General features: G+C 37.1%; 1 protein-coding gene across 2 annotated transcripts in view; it reads left to right on the plus strand.

Moving 5' to 3' along the window:
* Positions 1–13,449, plus strand: part of UGGT1 (UDP-glucose glycoprotein glucosyltransferase 1) — a 124,974-nt gene that overhangs the window by 89,411 nt on the left and 22,114 nt on the right. For both annotated transcript variants that reach the window (XM_044242730.1, XM_044242732.1), the window contains 8 exons: positions 832–1,021; positions 4,461–4,619; positions 5,189–5,274; positions 8,170–8,254; positions 9,548–9,636; positions 10,189–10,293; positions 11,522–11,606; positions 12,216–12,398. In XM_044242730.1, the coding sequence (XP_044098665.1) occupies positions 832–1,021; positions 4,461–4,619; positions 5,189–5,274; positions 8,170–8,254; positions 9,548–9,636; positions 10,189–10,293; positions 11,522–11,606; positions 12,216–12,398 (982 nt within the window). The remainder of the gene's footprint in view (positions 1–831; positions 1,022–4,460; positions 4,620–5,188; positions 5,275–8,169; positions 8,255–9,547; positions 9,637–10,188; positions 10,294–11,521; positions 11,607–12,215; positions 12,399–13,449) is intronic.

Genomic DNA, 13,449 nt, shown 5'->3' on the forward strand with positions numbered 1-13,449 from the left:
TCTCTCTCCATTCCCTCCATCAGAATTATGTATTTCTTTAATTTTAGAGTATTTAGATCAATATGGCTATTAAATTTACCTAGTTTAAAAAAATGTGCTGTGGTACAGAAAGAAATTTGTCCTTTTTATCTTAAAAGTGGAACAGTTATTTCAAGTTGAAGTATATTTGTTAGAGGAAGCTTGCTGAGGCACATTTGCATATATCTCGAGAAGGAGGGCAGGCTTAGCTGTAGGTTGTCTGATCCTTGGAATGGTCATTTATGAAGAAAGTTAAAAAGCACTTAATAGTGATAGGGTAACATCTGCTGGGTCTTGGGAAATTCCTGATGTAAAAAATGTGCTGTGTTTTATAAGTTAGATTCTAAGTGAATGCAAATACTGTTTGAAATGGTTCTCAGCTTCTACATTGTCCTTGAATAGGAGAAATATTTAAACTGCTGTGTATAGTGTTTTCAGGGCTCACCTGAGAACCCAGTCGCCATTGAGGACTTTGTGTTTAAGAGAAAAATAACTTTTTCCTCACTAAAGGGAAGCATGTGTTCAGGAAATCTTGTGACTCCAACAATATCCATCCTTAGTAGTATCAGAAAGAATGACCACTCCTCAGTTCTGTCCCTCCTGCTCTTCCCTTCCATCTGCAACAACTACAGGAGGCATAAACTAGGGCTAGAGATGGTTTTGAAAACACTTTCCCAATCTGGGAGGTTATCCTTCCAAATCTAGTTTGTTTTATTTTAAGCCAGTTAGTTACCTGTGTGGATGGCTGTGAACTTAAGGACTGCGTGTATTAAAAAGACTGACTTTTAATTTAATTTTATTTTTTAATTTCAGCTTTTACCGTTATGTCTTAGAGCCAGAGATTTCTTTCACTCCAGACAATAGCTTTGCTAAGGGTCCAATAGCAAAATTTTTGGATATGCCACAGTCTCCTCTGTTCACCCTGAATTTGAACACACCTGAGAGTTGGATGGTGGAGTCTGTCAGAACGCCATATGATCTTGATAATATTTATCTAGAAGAGGTAAGAGTATCATTGCTTCTACATATGTAATCTTGTGTAAAAGCTGTTTAAGATGGAGTGGTTGGTAGTATTTTCTGATTGAACAGACTGGATCACAGTTCAGGCAGGGCTCTGAGATGTCCGTATTCATGTATAATTGTATTTTAAAAAAATAATAGCTTCATTGAGATTTAGTTCACATAACATAAATTTACCTTTTTAAAGTATATGGAATACAGTTCAGTAGTTTTAGTATATCCACAGAATTGTGCAGCCATCACCACTAGACAGAAACTTGATACCCATTAGCTGTCACTCCCCAGGACCCCCTGGCAACCACTAATCTATATTCTGTCTCTATGGATTTGCCTGTTCTGATGTTTGATCTATAGAGAATCATATATTTTTGTGATTGGCTCCTTTCACTTAAATTATTATTTTTAAGGTTCATCCGTGTTGTAGCATGTATTAGTATTTAATTCTTTTTTTATTGCCAGAAAATATTTTATTGTTTAGAAATACCACGTTTTGTTTATCCACTCATTGATAGACATTTGGGTTGTTTCTACTTTTTGGCTATTATAAATAATGGTGCTATGAACATTCATGTCCAAATTTTTATAGAGGTGCTTTTTTTCCTCTTGGAATTGGTGGATCATACATAAATTCTATGTTTAATCACCTGAGGGATTGCCAGACTGTTTTCGAGGGTGACTGCACCATTTTCCATTCCTGCCCATGATATTGAGCATTTTACATGTGTTTATTGGCTGTTTGTATGTCATCTTTGGGGAGAAACATCTGTTTAAATACTTTGCCTATTTTAAAAAATTTGCTTTTTTTTTTTTTATGGTGGAATTGTAAGAGTTCTTTGTATATTCTGTATACAAGTCTGTTATCAAATATATGATTGATAAATAATTTGTTCCATTCTGTTAGCTGTCTTTCACTTTCTGGATAATGTCGTTTAAAGTACAGATGTTTCAAATCTTAATGAAATCTGTTTTTTCCCTTTTGTTTCTTGTGCTTTTGATAATATACTTGAGAAATCAGTGTTTATTTCCAGGTCATGAAGATTTATTCCTATGTTTTCTTATAAGACTTTGAAAGTTTACATTTTACATTTTAGGTCTTTTATTCATTTTGAGTTCATTTTTGTATATGATGTGAGGTAGAGTTACAGATTTGTTCTTTGGGTGTGAATATCCATTTGTCACAGCACCATTTGTTGAAAAGACTATTCTTTCCCCACTGTATGGTCTTGGTACCTTTGTTAAAGATCTATTAGCCCCGAATAAATTTAATTCTAGACTCTCAAATCTCTTCCCTTGATCTGTGTGTCTATCCTTTGACCACAATTGTCTTACTCTAGTTTTGTTGTTAGTTTTGAAATTGGTAAGTTAGTTTGCCAATTTTGTTCTTACTTTTCAAGGTAGATTTGGCTATTTTGGGTTCTTTGCATCTTGGAATCCACTTGCTAATATCTGTAGAAAAGGCTCCTGGGATTTTGATAGAGATTACTTGAAATACCTAAATCATTTTGAAGAGTTTTGGCATCTTAACATTAATAAGTATCTGACCCATGAATATGGGATGTCTTTCCATTTATTTTTGGGTCATTGATTTCTTTCAACAGTGTTTTATAGGTCTTAGTATACAGGCCTATAAAAGATCATGTCTTCTGCAAATAGAGATAGTTTTATTTCTTCCTTTCCATACTGGATGTCTTTTATTTAATTTTCTTGCCTAATTGGGAAATTTTTAAATTACCAATTCAGTCTCTTGTTATGGATTTGTTTGGATTTTCTGTCTCATCTTAAGTCATTTTCTGGAGCTTGTGTTTCAGGTGTTTATCCATTTTATCTACATTATAATTTGTTGGCCTATAGTTAGTCATAGCATTTCTTATAGTCTTTTAAATTTAGTTTTGGAGTGATGTCTCCTTTTCCCTTGCGATGTCAGTGAGTTGGCTCTTCTTTTATTTTGTGGTCAGTCTAACTAAAAGTTTGTCAGTTTGTTGAAATTTTCGAAGAACCAGCTTTTGGCTTCATTGATTTTTCTCTTCTTTATTTCATTCATGTTCATATAGCTATTTTGAGTATCTAAGGTAAGTGATCCTTTCCCCTTAAGAATGATTGGGAGCTCACAAGTGTAGTTTCAGTGATGTCTCTTCACAGCCCTCACTCTGTACCTTGCTCAGAGTGTATTAATGAAAGAATTAAAACACATTTTCTGTACTTAAAAGGAGCTTACCCTCAGAGCCTCCTTTCTTTCTAAGACAACTGTTTCTGTGTCTGTTCTAAATATCTCTTCCTACAATTGATGCCTGTTTCCTGGTTCTTCTTGGGAATTGGGAAACTAGGAACTTGAAGATAGTTATTAAAGGACTTCTCAGCCTTCTTTTCACTAGGGTAAAGAAGAATCCCTCAGGTGCTAAGTTAGGGAGAATGTGTGAACACAGTTACCGTATTCCCACCTCAAACCTGTCTACCATGTTTGTTAACAAACAGGAAATGCCGTCTTTGCCCTTGAAGAACCAACTTTTGCTGCAGAGGTTGTAAAATGGCCACAGAAGGCACTAAAGAGCTGTAAAAGGAGGCTCTCTTCCATGTCCTTAGAGTTTTTTTCTGCTCTTTCCTAGGCTTTCTCTGTATTGACTAAAAACAGAGCCTGGGACTTGGTGACCGTGTGGAGTCACCTTACTTAGAGCTGGAGTACCTCTTAGCTTTCATTATTATGGTTTTGGAATTTAGTGTTCAGTAACATATTAAGCTCCAAATAATTTCTTATTAGCATTAGATAGGATTACAGAGCCAAATGTGAACCAGACTAGAATAAAAACCCTTTAACTAAAGCCAGGCTGCCCCAATGCCTTGCAATTACATCATATTTTCTTCAAGGAATCAGTAATAATTTAGGCAGTTGATGTAGAACATGAATGGTTTTGTGCCATTATGGAGGCATCAAATACATTTTGGATATTTGCCTTTAGAACAGCAGTAGTATTTACAGCTATATCCTGTAGGCCAAGGTGAATTTATGTTTTTCTCTGCTGTTTCTCATTTTTTCTTTGTTACCCTCTTTATTCTTTAGCTTTTAGATTGGTTCATTCTTTTAGCAGTGTATTTTACGTGGCTTCCCTGATACTACTTCCTAGATGGGAGTCTTACCCACTCTGTAAAGCTGTATGAAATCTCCTTGCACAATCAAGATACAGAGCATTTCTATTCCCCCAGAGAGTTCTCTTGTGCCCCTTTGCAGGCAGTCCCTTCCTCTTTCTGTCACTATAGTTTTGCCTTTCCTTAAATTTCTTAGAAATATGACTGTACAGTATGCAGCCCTTTATGTCTCTTTGTTCAGTTTGTATAATGCATTTGAAATCTGTGTTGTTGCATAGCTCAATAATTTGTTTCTTTTTATTGCTGAGTAATTTTCAAGTGATTTAATTCTGCTATTGCAGGTGGATAGTGTGGTGGCTGCTGAGTATGAGCTGGAGTACCTCTTGCTAGAAGGTCACTGCTATGACATCACCACAGGCCAGCCCCCACGAGGACTGCAGTTTACATTAGGAACTTCGGCCAACCCAGTTATTGTGGATACCATTGTTATGGCCAATCTGGTAAATAATCAGTACATTAGGTGGGAGTATTGAGTCATGTTAATTTGGGCACTAGAATTTATGGATAAAGCAGTTTGCATTCTGAATATGAGTGAGATTAAAATTCATGATTGAATAAATTTGATCAGTATAAAAATCTAAGTTAAACTTACAGGTTGGAATAACATATTAGCCTTAAAAAAATGCTAGACTATTCTGAATATTCTGTTCTAATCAAATTGGTGCCTGCAGATGCATTGCTTAAGAGCTGACAGCATTTTTCTTGGCTTTGGAGGTTTGTAGCTTATTCATACATGACACATTGATCCTTCATTCACTTACAGATTAAGGGCCCCGTTCTTGGCTTCACTGGCCTGTATTTTGCTAGTGTTTCTAATGGGCAGATTTATTTATTTATTTATTTATTTATTTATTTATTATTTCTTTCTCTTTCTTTTAAAGAATAGCACTGAAATTATAAGTCTTACTTAAAATATGAGTGATATTTCAGAAAACGAAATAACTGTCCCTCAGAAACAGCATTTTGATGTTTCAAAGAAAACTAAAATTTATCTTTCTTCTTACCTTAGGGCTACTTTCAGTTAAAAGCCAACCCAGGAGCTTGGATTCTCAGACTAAGGAAGGGTCGGTCTGAAGATATTTATAGAATTTACAGGTAGGATTAAGTGATGTAGGTGCTTCTTTTCCAGAATATTTTAGAGAATCAACTTGAATTGAGTACTACACTGGCAGTTAACTGGGAAATAAGAATTTATGTGTGATGAAGCAATGCTTTTCCAGGAAATTGAGTATGGAAGAACTGTCAGGGTATGATTGGACAATAAGTGGTATGAATACTAGTAAGTATGTCAGGTTTTACTCTTTAGTCTTTCCTTTGTGCTAACAGCATCCCAGAATCGGGTCATTCTCTCACTGTGATGAAAACCATAGGCAGATGAGAAATTGCGTAATTTCAGGAAAGGAGAAAAAAAGTAAATAACAGTCAGTCTTTTCTGCCTGGATAGTATATTTCTTGACCCTGGGTGAATTGCACATACACAAAAGGTATAAACTTTGGCCATGAAATCTTGGTGCTAGCATTGGCTTTCCTGGTCTGGGGTAATATGGCAGTATTTCCAGAGCATTTTGTCAGTCACCAGGTTTTTGCCTTCAGGTTTGCAGTGGCTGCCTGTTAGCTTAAAAAAATTATACTGACATTTTGAGATTATCTTTGTGTATGGTGTAAGAGTGTGGTCTAGTTTCATTCTTCTGCATATGACGGTCCGATTTTCCCAGCACCGTTTACTGAAGAGACTGTCTTTTTTCTATTAGATACTGTTTACTGCTTTATTGAAGATTCGTTGACCATAGAGTTGAGGGTCTGTTTCTGGGGTCTCTGTTTTGTTCCATTGATCTATGTGTCTGTTCTTGTGCCAATACTGTGCTGTCTTGATGTTTACAGCTTTGTAATACAGCTTAAACTCAGTCATTATGTGTCCCCAGCTTTGGTTTTCTTTTTCATAATTCCCCTGGTGATTCGGAGTCTTTTTTGGTTCCATACAAATTTTAGGATTGTTTGTTGCAGCTCTGTGAAAAATGTCGATGGTATTTTGATAGGGATTACATTGAAAGTATAGATTGCTCTTGGCATATTTCACTCAGCATAATCTCTTCCAGTCCCGTCCATGTTGCTACAAAAGTTGGGTATTCATCCTTTCTGATGGAGGCATAATACTCCATAGTGTATATGGACCACATCTTCCTTATCCATTCATCCTTTGAAGGGCATCTTGGTTCTTTCCATAGTTTGGCGACCATAAATATTTTAACAATGTTTATTCTTCCAATCCATGAGCATGGTTTCACTCATATATGGAACATAAGGAAAAGCACAGGGGACCATAGGGGAAGGGAGGGAAAACTAAATGGAAAGAAACCAAAGAGGGAGACAAACCATGAGAGACTTTGGACTGTGGGAAACAAATAGAGGATTACAGAAGGGAGGGGGTTGGGGAATGGGGTAACCAGGTAATAGATATTAAGGAAGGCATGTGTGGTGATGAGCACTGGGTTTTATGTGCAACTAATGAATCATTGAACACTACATTCAAAAACTAATGATGTACTATATGTTGCTCAATTGAATATTAAAAAAGGAATTAAAAGGGGAAACAGAAGAAAAATTATACTGCCTTTTAAAAGGTATAATCTAAATTCTGTTTAACACAATTTAAATTAGTTTTAAGCTATGTGAAGAGAGTTTGTGTCAAGTTTTAGGGAGGAATTTCCATTACAGTGTATTTAAAACACCCTCTAGTTGTGTGATTTTAGTTCTATAGAGCAGCATGGATTCTCGAAGCTGTATTATAATAACATTCATTGTAAATACTAGGTTTTCTTCCCAATAACGTTTTCTTAAATATACTTTTGCAGAATTTAATCCCATCATGAGAAATTTACTTGTTCTTCTAAACACCATCCCTTCCATATGCCCTTTCCTTGACTACTCTTCCCCCTACCTTAGGAGTATGGAGTCCTCCTCTCTTCCTACGGTCTAGAGTTCTCTTCATCTTGGATAGTCCCAGATTCTGTAGTGTTTCATGCTCCACATCAGAATCTTTCCTTGCCTGAGAACTCTGCTGTCTGCTGAATGATACTGAATGAATGTGGTGAATTCATATTTTATCATGGCTTTCTGCACTTAACACCTTGAAAATTGATGCCTGGAAATTTTAGGAATTAGTTGATTGGGGATATCTTATTTTTAATTTTAAAGTTTCCAATTCTGCCCTCGCCCTCCCTGCAAATAGAGCTTGGTATAGTTCTTTCTTCAGAATATGGGCACCAGGTTGAGTTGAGACTAGAGTTGGCTGATTGTGTGCCTCCAGGCAGAAGGATAGAATGATACTTTTATGGTACTCTGAAGTAGAGTCATGCTTTGTTACTTGTCTGTGAAAGAGTAGAAGTGATGTGTTTCTGATGATGGTGCAGAGTGGCTTATACCCCTGGACAGCCCTTTATTGCTGGTGCTGAACTTGGCTCAGACTTTGTTATTACAGGTGTTGATTAAGTGTTATTATGCACTTGCCAGCACTGGGAGCTTTTTTCTCTGTGAAAGGTAATTTAAAGATTTTATTTATTTATTTGACAGACAGAGATCACAAGTAGGCAGAGAAGCAGGCAGAGAGAGAGAAGGGAGCAGGCTCCCTGATGAGCAGAGAGCCCGATGCAGGGCTCCATCCCAGGACCCTGGGATCATGACCTGAGCCAAAGGCAGAGGCTTTAACCCACTGAGCCACCCAGGTGCCCCTGTGAAAAGTAATTTAAAGAGGAAACTCAAGAAGGAAGTTTGGGTTGTGACTGGAATGTTCGATGTTTGAAGGATAGAGATTCGGACAAGTGCTTCTGTGTAGCTTGACGGGACTTCCTGCAGGTTGTGAGAAATTAATTTGTTCCGGAAAACTCCTTTATGATAACAAATATGGCAGGTTGATGTCAGACCACTTACTACATTTTGAGAATTGTGATTTGTAATGTCTGTCTTGTCCTTTCCCTTTCTTCTCTCTCTAAGCCACGATGGCACAGATTCTCCTCCTGATGCTGATGAAATTGTTGTTGTCCTCAACAACTTCAAGAGCAAAATTATTAAAGTGAAGGTGAGTTTGGTAATCCTAAGACAGACATTCTTTTATAGTGGGTAAAAGTAGCAGTATTCTCGCATTCAGTAGCTCTTATGTAGACAATGTGGATCTGTTAACTAATAATGCTGTCACTGCACTGTGGTCATCATTTTACAATATATATGCAAATAATATATGCAGATCAAATCAAGTCATCACATTGTGCACCTTTAATTTTTACAATGTTTGTCAGTAATCATATCTCAGTAAAGCTGGTGGGAAGAAAAACCTGCTTAAGACTTTAATTCACCTTTGGAATTTTAGTGTTTATTGAAATGCTTTTTTTTTTTTTTTTTTTTTTTGGAGAGAGAGAGAGAGAGCGAGCGAGCATGCCGGGGTGGGAGGCAGGGAGACTATGCGGCGGGAGAGAGAGAGAGAGAGAGAAAGAAGAGAATCCTAAGCAGGCTCCATGCCTAGCACAGAGACCAATGTGGGGCTCATTCTCACCACCCTAAGATCATGACCTGAGCCGAAATCAGGAGTCAGACACTTAGCCAGCTGAGCCACTAGGCGCCCCAGAATACTTTAAATGTAAGATGTCTTTGGTAAATATACATTTGTGGCTTTCTTCAGCCAAGAGATTGCACCTTTTGAGTAATCTCAGTGAGCAATAATAGTCTCATTTTACATAAAGTGTTTTCACAAGATACTATTTTGCTTACATAGCCATCATTAATATTACTATTGATGACTGTTCTCAGAAAATTGGGAAGGATGCCTATGAAAATTCCAACAACAATAATAATTGGTATCCCTATTTCATTTCTTTTCACTTCTCAGAATTTAGAAATTCTTAATGCCTTAAACACATATAATAGGTATTATAGAATAAGTAATCATTACACACAGTAGAATCTAAAGCAACCCACACAGTTGAGCAGAAAACTGGTCTCTATGCTGGGGAGAAGATTCAACCTGTCTTTTTCCTGGGAAATCCTAAAAACAGGCTGTGAGCTAAAGTGACTGCCTGTAAGTGCTCATGTGGGCTGTACTCTACCTCTGGAAAACCAGCTCTCAGCTTGGTAGATTAGGTTTCTAGTTTTACTTTGAGTATGTTTCCTACACAGTTGAATTTGAGGTTCTTTGACCATTTTTCAAAGTAAAAAAGTTATTATCTAATTAAGAGAGGTTGCTGTCTCATCACCTGCAATTTTAATGTGGTATGTTGATGATCATTCTATTGGACTCGTCTAGACTCTGGTTTGGTTGTCATGCTTATTGGAGAATTCATTTCCTATTGTTGATAGCACTTCTCACATATGGTTGCAGGTTCAGAAGAAGGCAGATATGGTAAATGAAGACTTGCTGAGTGATGGAACTAATGAAAATGAATCTGGATTTTGGGACTCCTTCAAATGGTAAATTGGTACCATTACAATATATATATATATATATATATATGTATCTTTTAAGGAAAAGGTGAGGTGTAAGCACCGTCTCTCCCTTCTTTTGAGTATAAGAATCCTATCTGGGCCTTTCAGAGTCTGCACTCTGCCACCACATCTTGCACTTTCTATTTAGAGTAGATGAGTGTTTTCCACTGACTAAGTGAAGGATGTTAACATCCCCTTGTGGGAAGTTAATTCTTGACTCTCATTGGGTTGTGCCTGCCTTTTGGAGAGTTCAGTTTACTTCCCATTGAGCAGATCACATTCTGTGGAATCGCCTGTGTTCAGTCTATTTGTGAAGCTATGTGGTACCCTGTACGCAGCATCCTTCTTTTACCCTGTGCTGGCTTGGTTGCCTTGTGCCCTCTTGGGGTCCCAGAGGATGTTTCACTGGCTCCTCCTGCATTACCCCCTAGGGAAGGAATGGGAATGGGAAACACCATCTCTGTAGCTCTCCCCTTAAAGGGCTATGTATCTGTACCAGCATTTCAAGTGTTCTTGTTTTTATCTTTATTATTATAGGGGCTTTACGGGAGGACAGAAGACTGAGGAAGTGAAACAAGATAAAGATGACATAATTAATATTTTCTCCGTGGCATCTGGTCATCTCTATGAAAGATTTCTTCGGTTAGTTGTATTGATTATTTCAGTATATATGAATGAGTTTGTCTTAGTATTCTTACTTAGTTAATCTTTTATGGAATTCTGTCCATTATGCTTCTTTGTATCTGAAGCACTCTGAGGATTTTGAATATATAATTGTATTTGTTTTGTTCTGTCAGTCTCATAAAGTCTGACTATATCTTAAATGCATCTGTGTGGATATTACAAGGCTATAAACCTTTAATAGCACTGCATGCACAATATAAATAGTGGTGTTTAATTGGCCAATGACTTAAGCAAGTCATTGCTTAAACCAGAAATTAGGAGGTCAGCACAGAGAATAGAAGTAGAATAGGGCCATGGACCTGCCTTCCAAAGACTCATAGTTTAGAGCGAGGAGTGATCTTGGTTCTCACAGAAGAACACCTCTGTTTATAGGGAGATTCAGAGGGTGAAGGAACTTGCCTGAGGTCACACAGTCAGGGCCAAGGAAAGGTCACAGCCTTAGGCTGGTTGAGGCAGTGCTCCCCAGGGAAAGGCTTGGCTATGAATATATACTCCTTTGCTTGAGAGTGCCTTTCCTAATGCCAGGGTTCATTTTACTTTTAATTTTCCATGACAAATCTAGTGTGGCAAATAATTAAACTGTCATTTTACTCAGGTCAGCCCTCCCATTTCCAAAAAATAACTGACCTAAAATAAAGTAGTTAATGTTAAATGTTGGTTATAACTCAATTTAATTAAATTCCTTGACTCGTTTTTGTCTGTTTTCAAAGTAGGAAATCCTGATGCTGTAGTCATTTGCTATATCCCCTGACCTCTCCCTGCTCTCCTCCCTGGCAGGGTCTTCAGTTGAGGCTCTGGGGGGCAGTACAGCCACACACAGCTATTGTGGCTTACAGGTTTTCTTTTCAGAGTCCTGTAGTCCTTTAACCACAACCTTCATTATTCATTTGTACCATAGTTAAGAAAGCAGTTCATGAAGCAGTTTATTAAAAGATGTAACATGATTAAAACATTTGCCTTTATCAGTTATATTTTTATGGGTGAGAAATACTTTCTTTTCCATTCAATGATAACTTTGTATAATAAGTGTAGTTTTCCATTTCCATTACTAAGCGTCTCTCTTTGCCATCAATTTGCTCTGCTATGAAGAACATTTAGCAGTCTCGTGATTGACTCTACTTGATTTCTCTGAGATTAAAAAGCATTGGAATATTATTATTGATTATTGTTTGCTTTTGTTTGACAGTATAATGATGCTGTCAGTACTGAAGAATACCAAGACTCCTGTGAAATTCTGGTTCTTGAAGAATTATTTGTCTCCCACATTTAAGGTTTGTTCCTCAGGAGAAAGGAAAGGATTCTTATTAAGGAGATATGTATGGTATAATAGAGTTTTTACTGCTTCAGTCTTATTTGTATGATTTAAAAATTTTCCTTTTAATTAGGTTTCCCTTCTTCAGTTGTATATATTTATTTTTGTTTATTTAGTTTAAGTAATCTCTACACCTAGTGTGGGGCTCAAACTGATGACCCCAAGATCAAGAGTCACGTGGTCTTCCAACTAAAACCCAGCCAGGAGCCCCTGGTTGCATATTTGTATGTTCATTCCAGACTGGGTTATTTTGGAAGGATAGTCCTTATAAAACCAAACAAAATTTTGACCTGTGTGAAGCTTGGATAACATTAGAAGAAAATCTGTATCTTTTGTTTTGATAAAATACATTCTCTTCATCTGAGCATGTATTTATAGTTTAATTAGAAAGTGTAGTGCAGGTTACTCCGTATTCTTTTATGTAGTGAGTCAGGGTTAGATTTCTGTATTAGACCACTGTTATGGTAAATGTGTTTTACTTGTGCCATAATCACGATGGCTGACTTACAGAGTTGATTTTCTTCATCAAAGTAAATGGTTGCTTGTTGTTTCCTATGTCCCAAAATAGGAGTTCATACCTTATATGGCAAATGAATACAATTTCCAGTATGAACTTGTTCAGTACAAATGGCCTCGGTGGCTTCATCAGCAGACTGAGAAGCAGCGCATCATCTGGGGTTACAAGATTCTCTTCCTGGATGTGCTCTTCCCATTGGTTGTTGACAAATTCCTGTTTGTAGATGCTGATCAGGTAAGCTCCTATTTTTTTTTTTTTTTAAGATTTTATTTATTTTTTTTAAAGATAGAGATCACAAGTAGGCAGAGAGGCAGGCAGAGAGAGAGGGGGGGAAGCAGGCTCCCTGCTGAGCAGAGACCTGATTCGGGGCTCAATCCCAGGGGCTCAATCCCAGGACCCTGGGATCATGACCTGAGCTGAAGGCAGAGGCTTTAACCCAATGAGCCACCCAGGTGCACCAAGTAAGCTCTTACAAGCCAGATTTAAACAGTTCATATTGGGGCGCCTGGGTGCCTTAGGACCTTTGCTCTCATCATGATCCCGGGATCCTGGGTTCAAGCCCTACATCAGCCTCCCTGCTCAGCAGGAGGCCTGGTTCTCCCTATCCCACTCCCCTGCTTGTGTTCCCTCTCACTGTCTCTCTGTCAGATAAATAAATAAAATCTTACAAAAATAAACAGTTCGTATTAAAGGCATTAGACTTCCTTCTCCTTTTTAAGTGATTTTATTTTCCTAGTTACAGAAAAATACATGTTTATATTATTAGAATATATGGAATATGCACACATATGAATAGGAATATGCACACGTGAATCATGGAACACTACATCAAAAGCTAATGATGTACTACATGGTGACTAATACAAAATTACTAATACAAAAGTAATTAAAAAATAGAATATATGGAAAGTTATACCAACACGTGATCACTTTTTAAAATTTGCATTTGATGTATTTCTTTTTCATCTTTTTTCTATGCCTCTTTTATGCACTTGCGTTTACATCATTTATGCAGTACATAATTACATACTTAATTCATTTAACATACAAACTAGAAACTAAAAGATTGAGGTTTAACAGTGCTTGCCATTATCTCCAGTTATTTACCCAAAAGCTAGGACTTATTGACATGGTTAAGAAGGAGGAAGCTCTAGTAGATAGATGCCTGGCTTTGATAATTTGGAACTCTTCAGATAGTCTTCCTCCTGTCAAGATTTGACCTAAAAGGAACATACTGTGGTTTTAGACCATACAAACTAAAAAAGTATGAATATAGTTCTTTAAC

The sequence above is a fragment of the Neovison vison genome, chromosome 3, assembly GCF_020171115.1.
Source record: "Neovison vison isolate M4711 chromosome 3, ASM_NN_V1, whole genome shotgun sequence".
Taxonomy (NCBI): Eukaryota; Metazoa; Chordata; class Mammalia; order Carnivora; family Mustelidae; genus Neogale; species Neogale vison.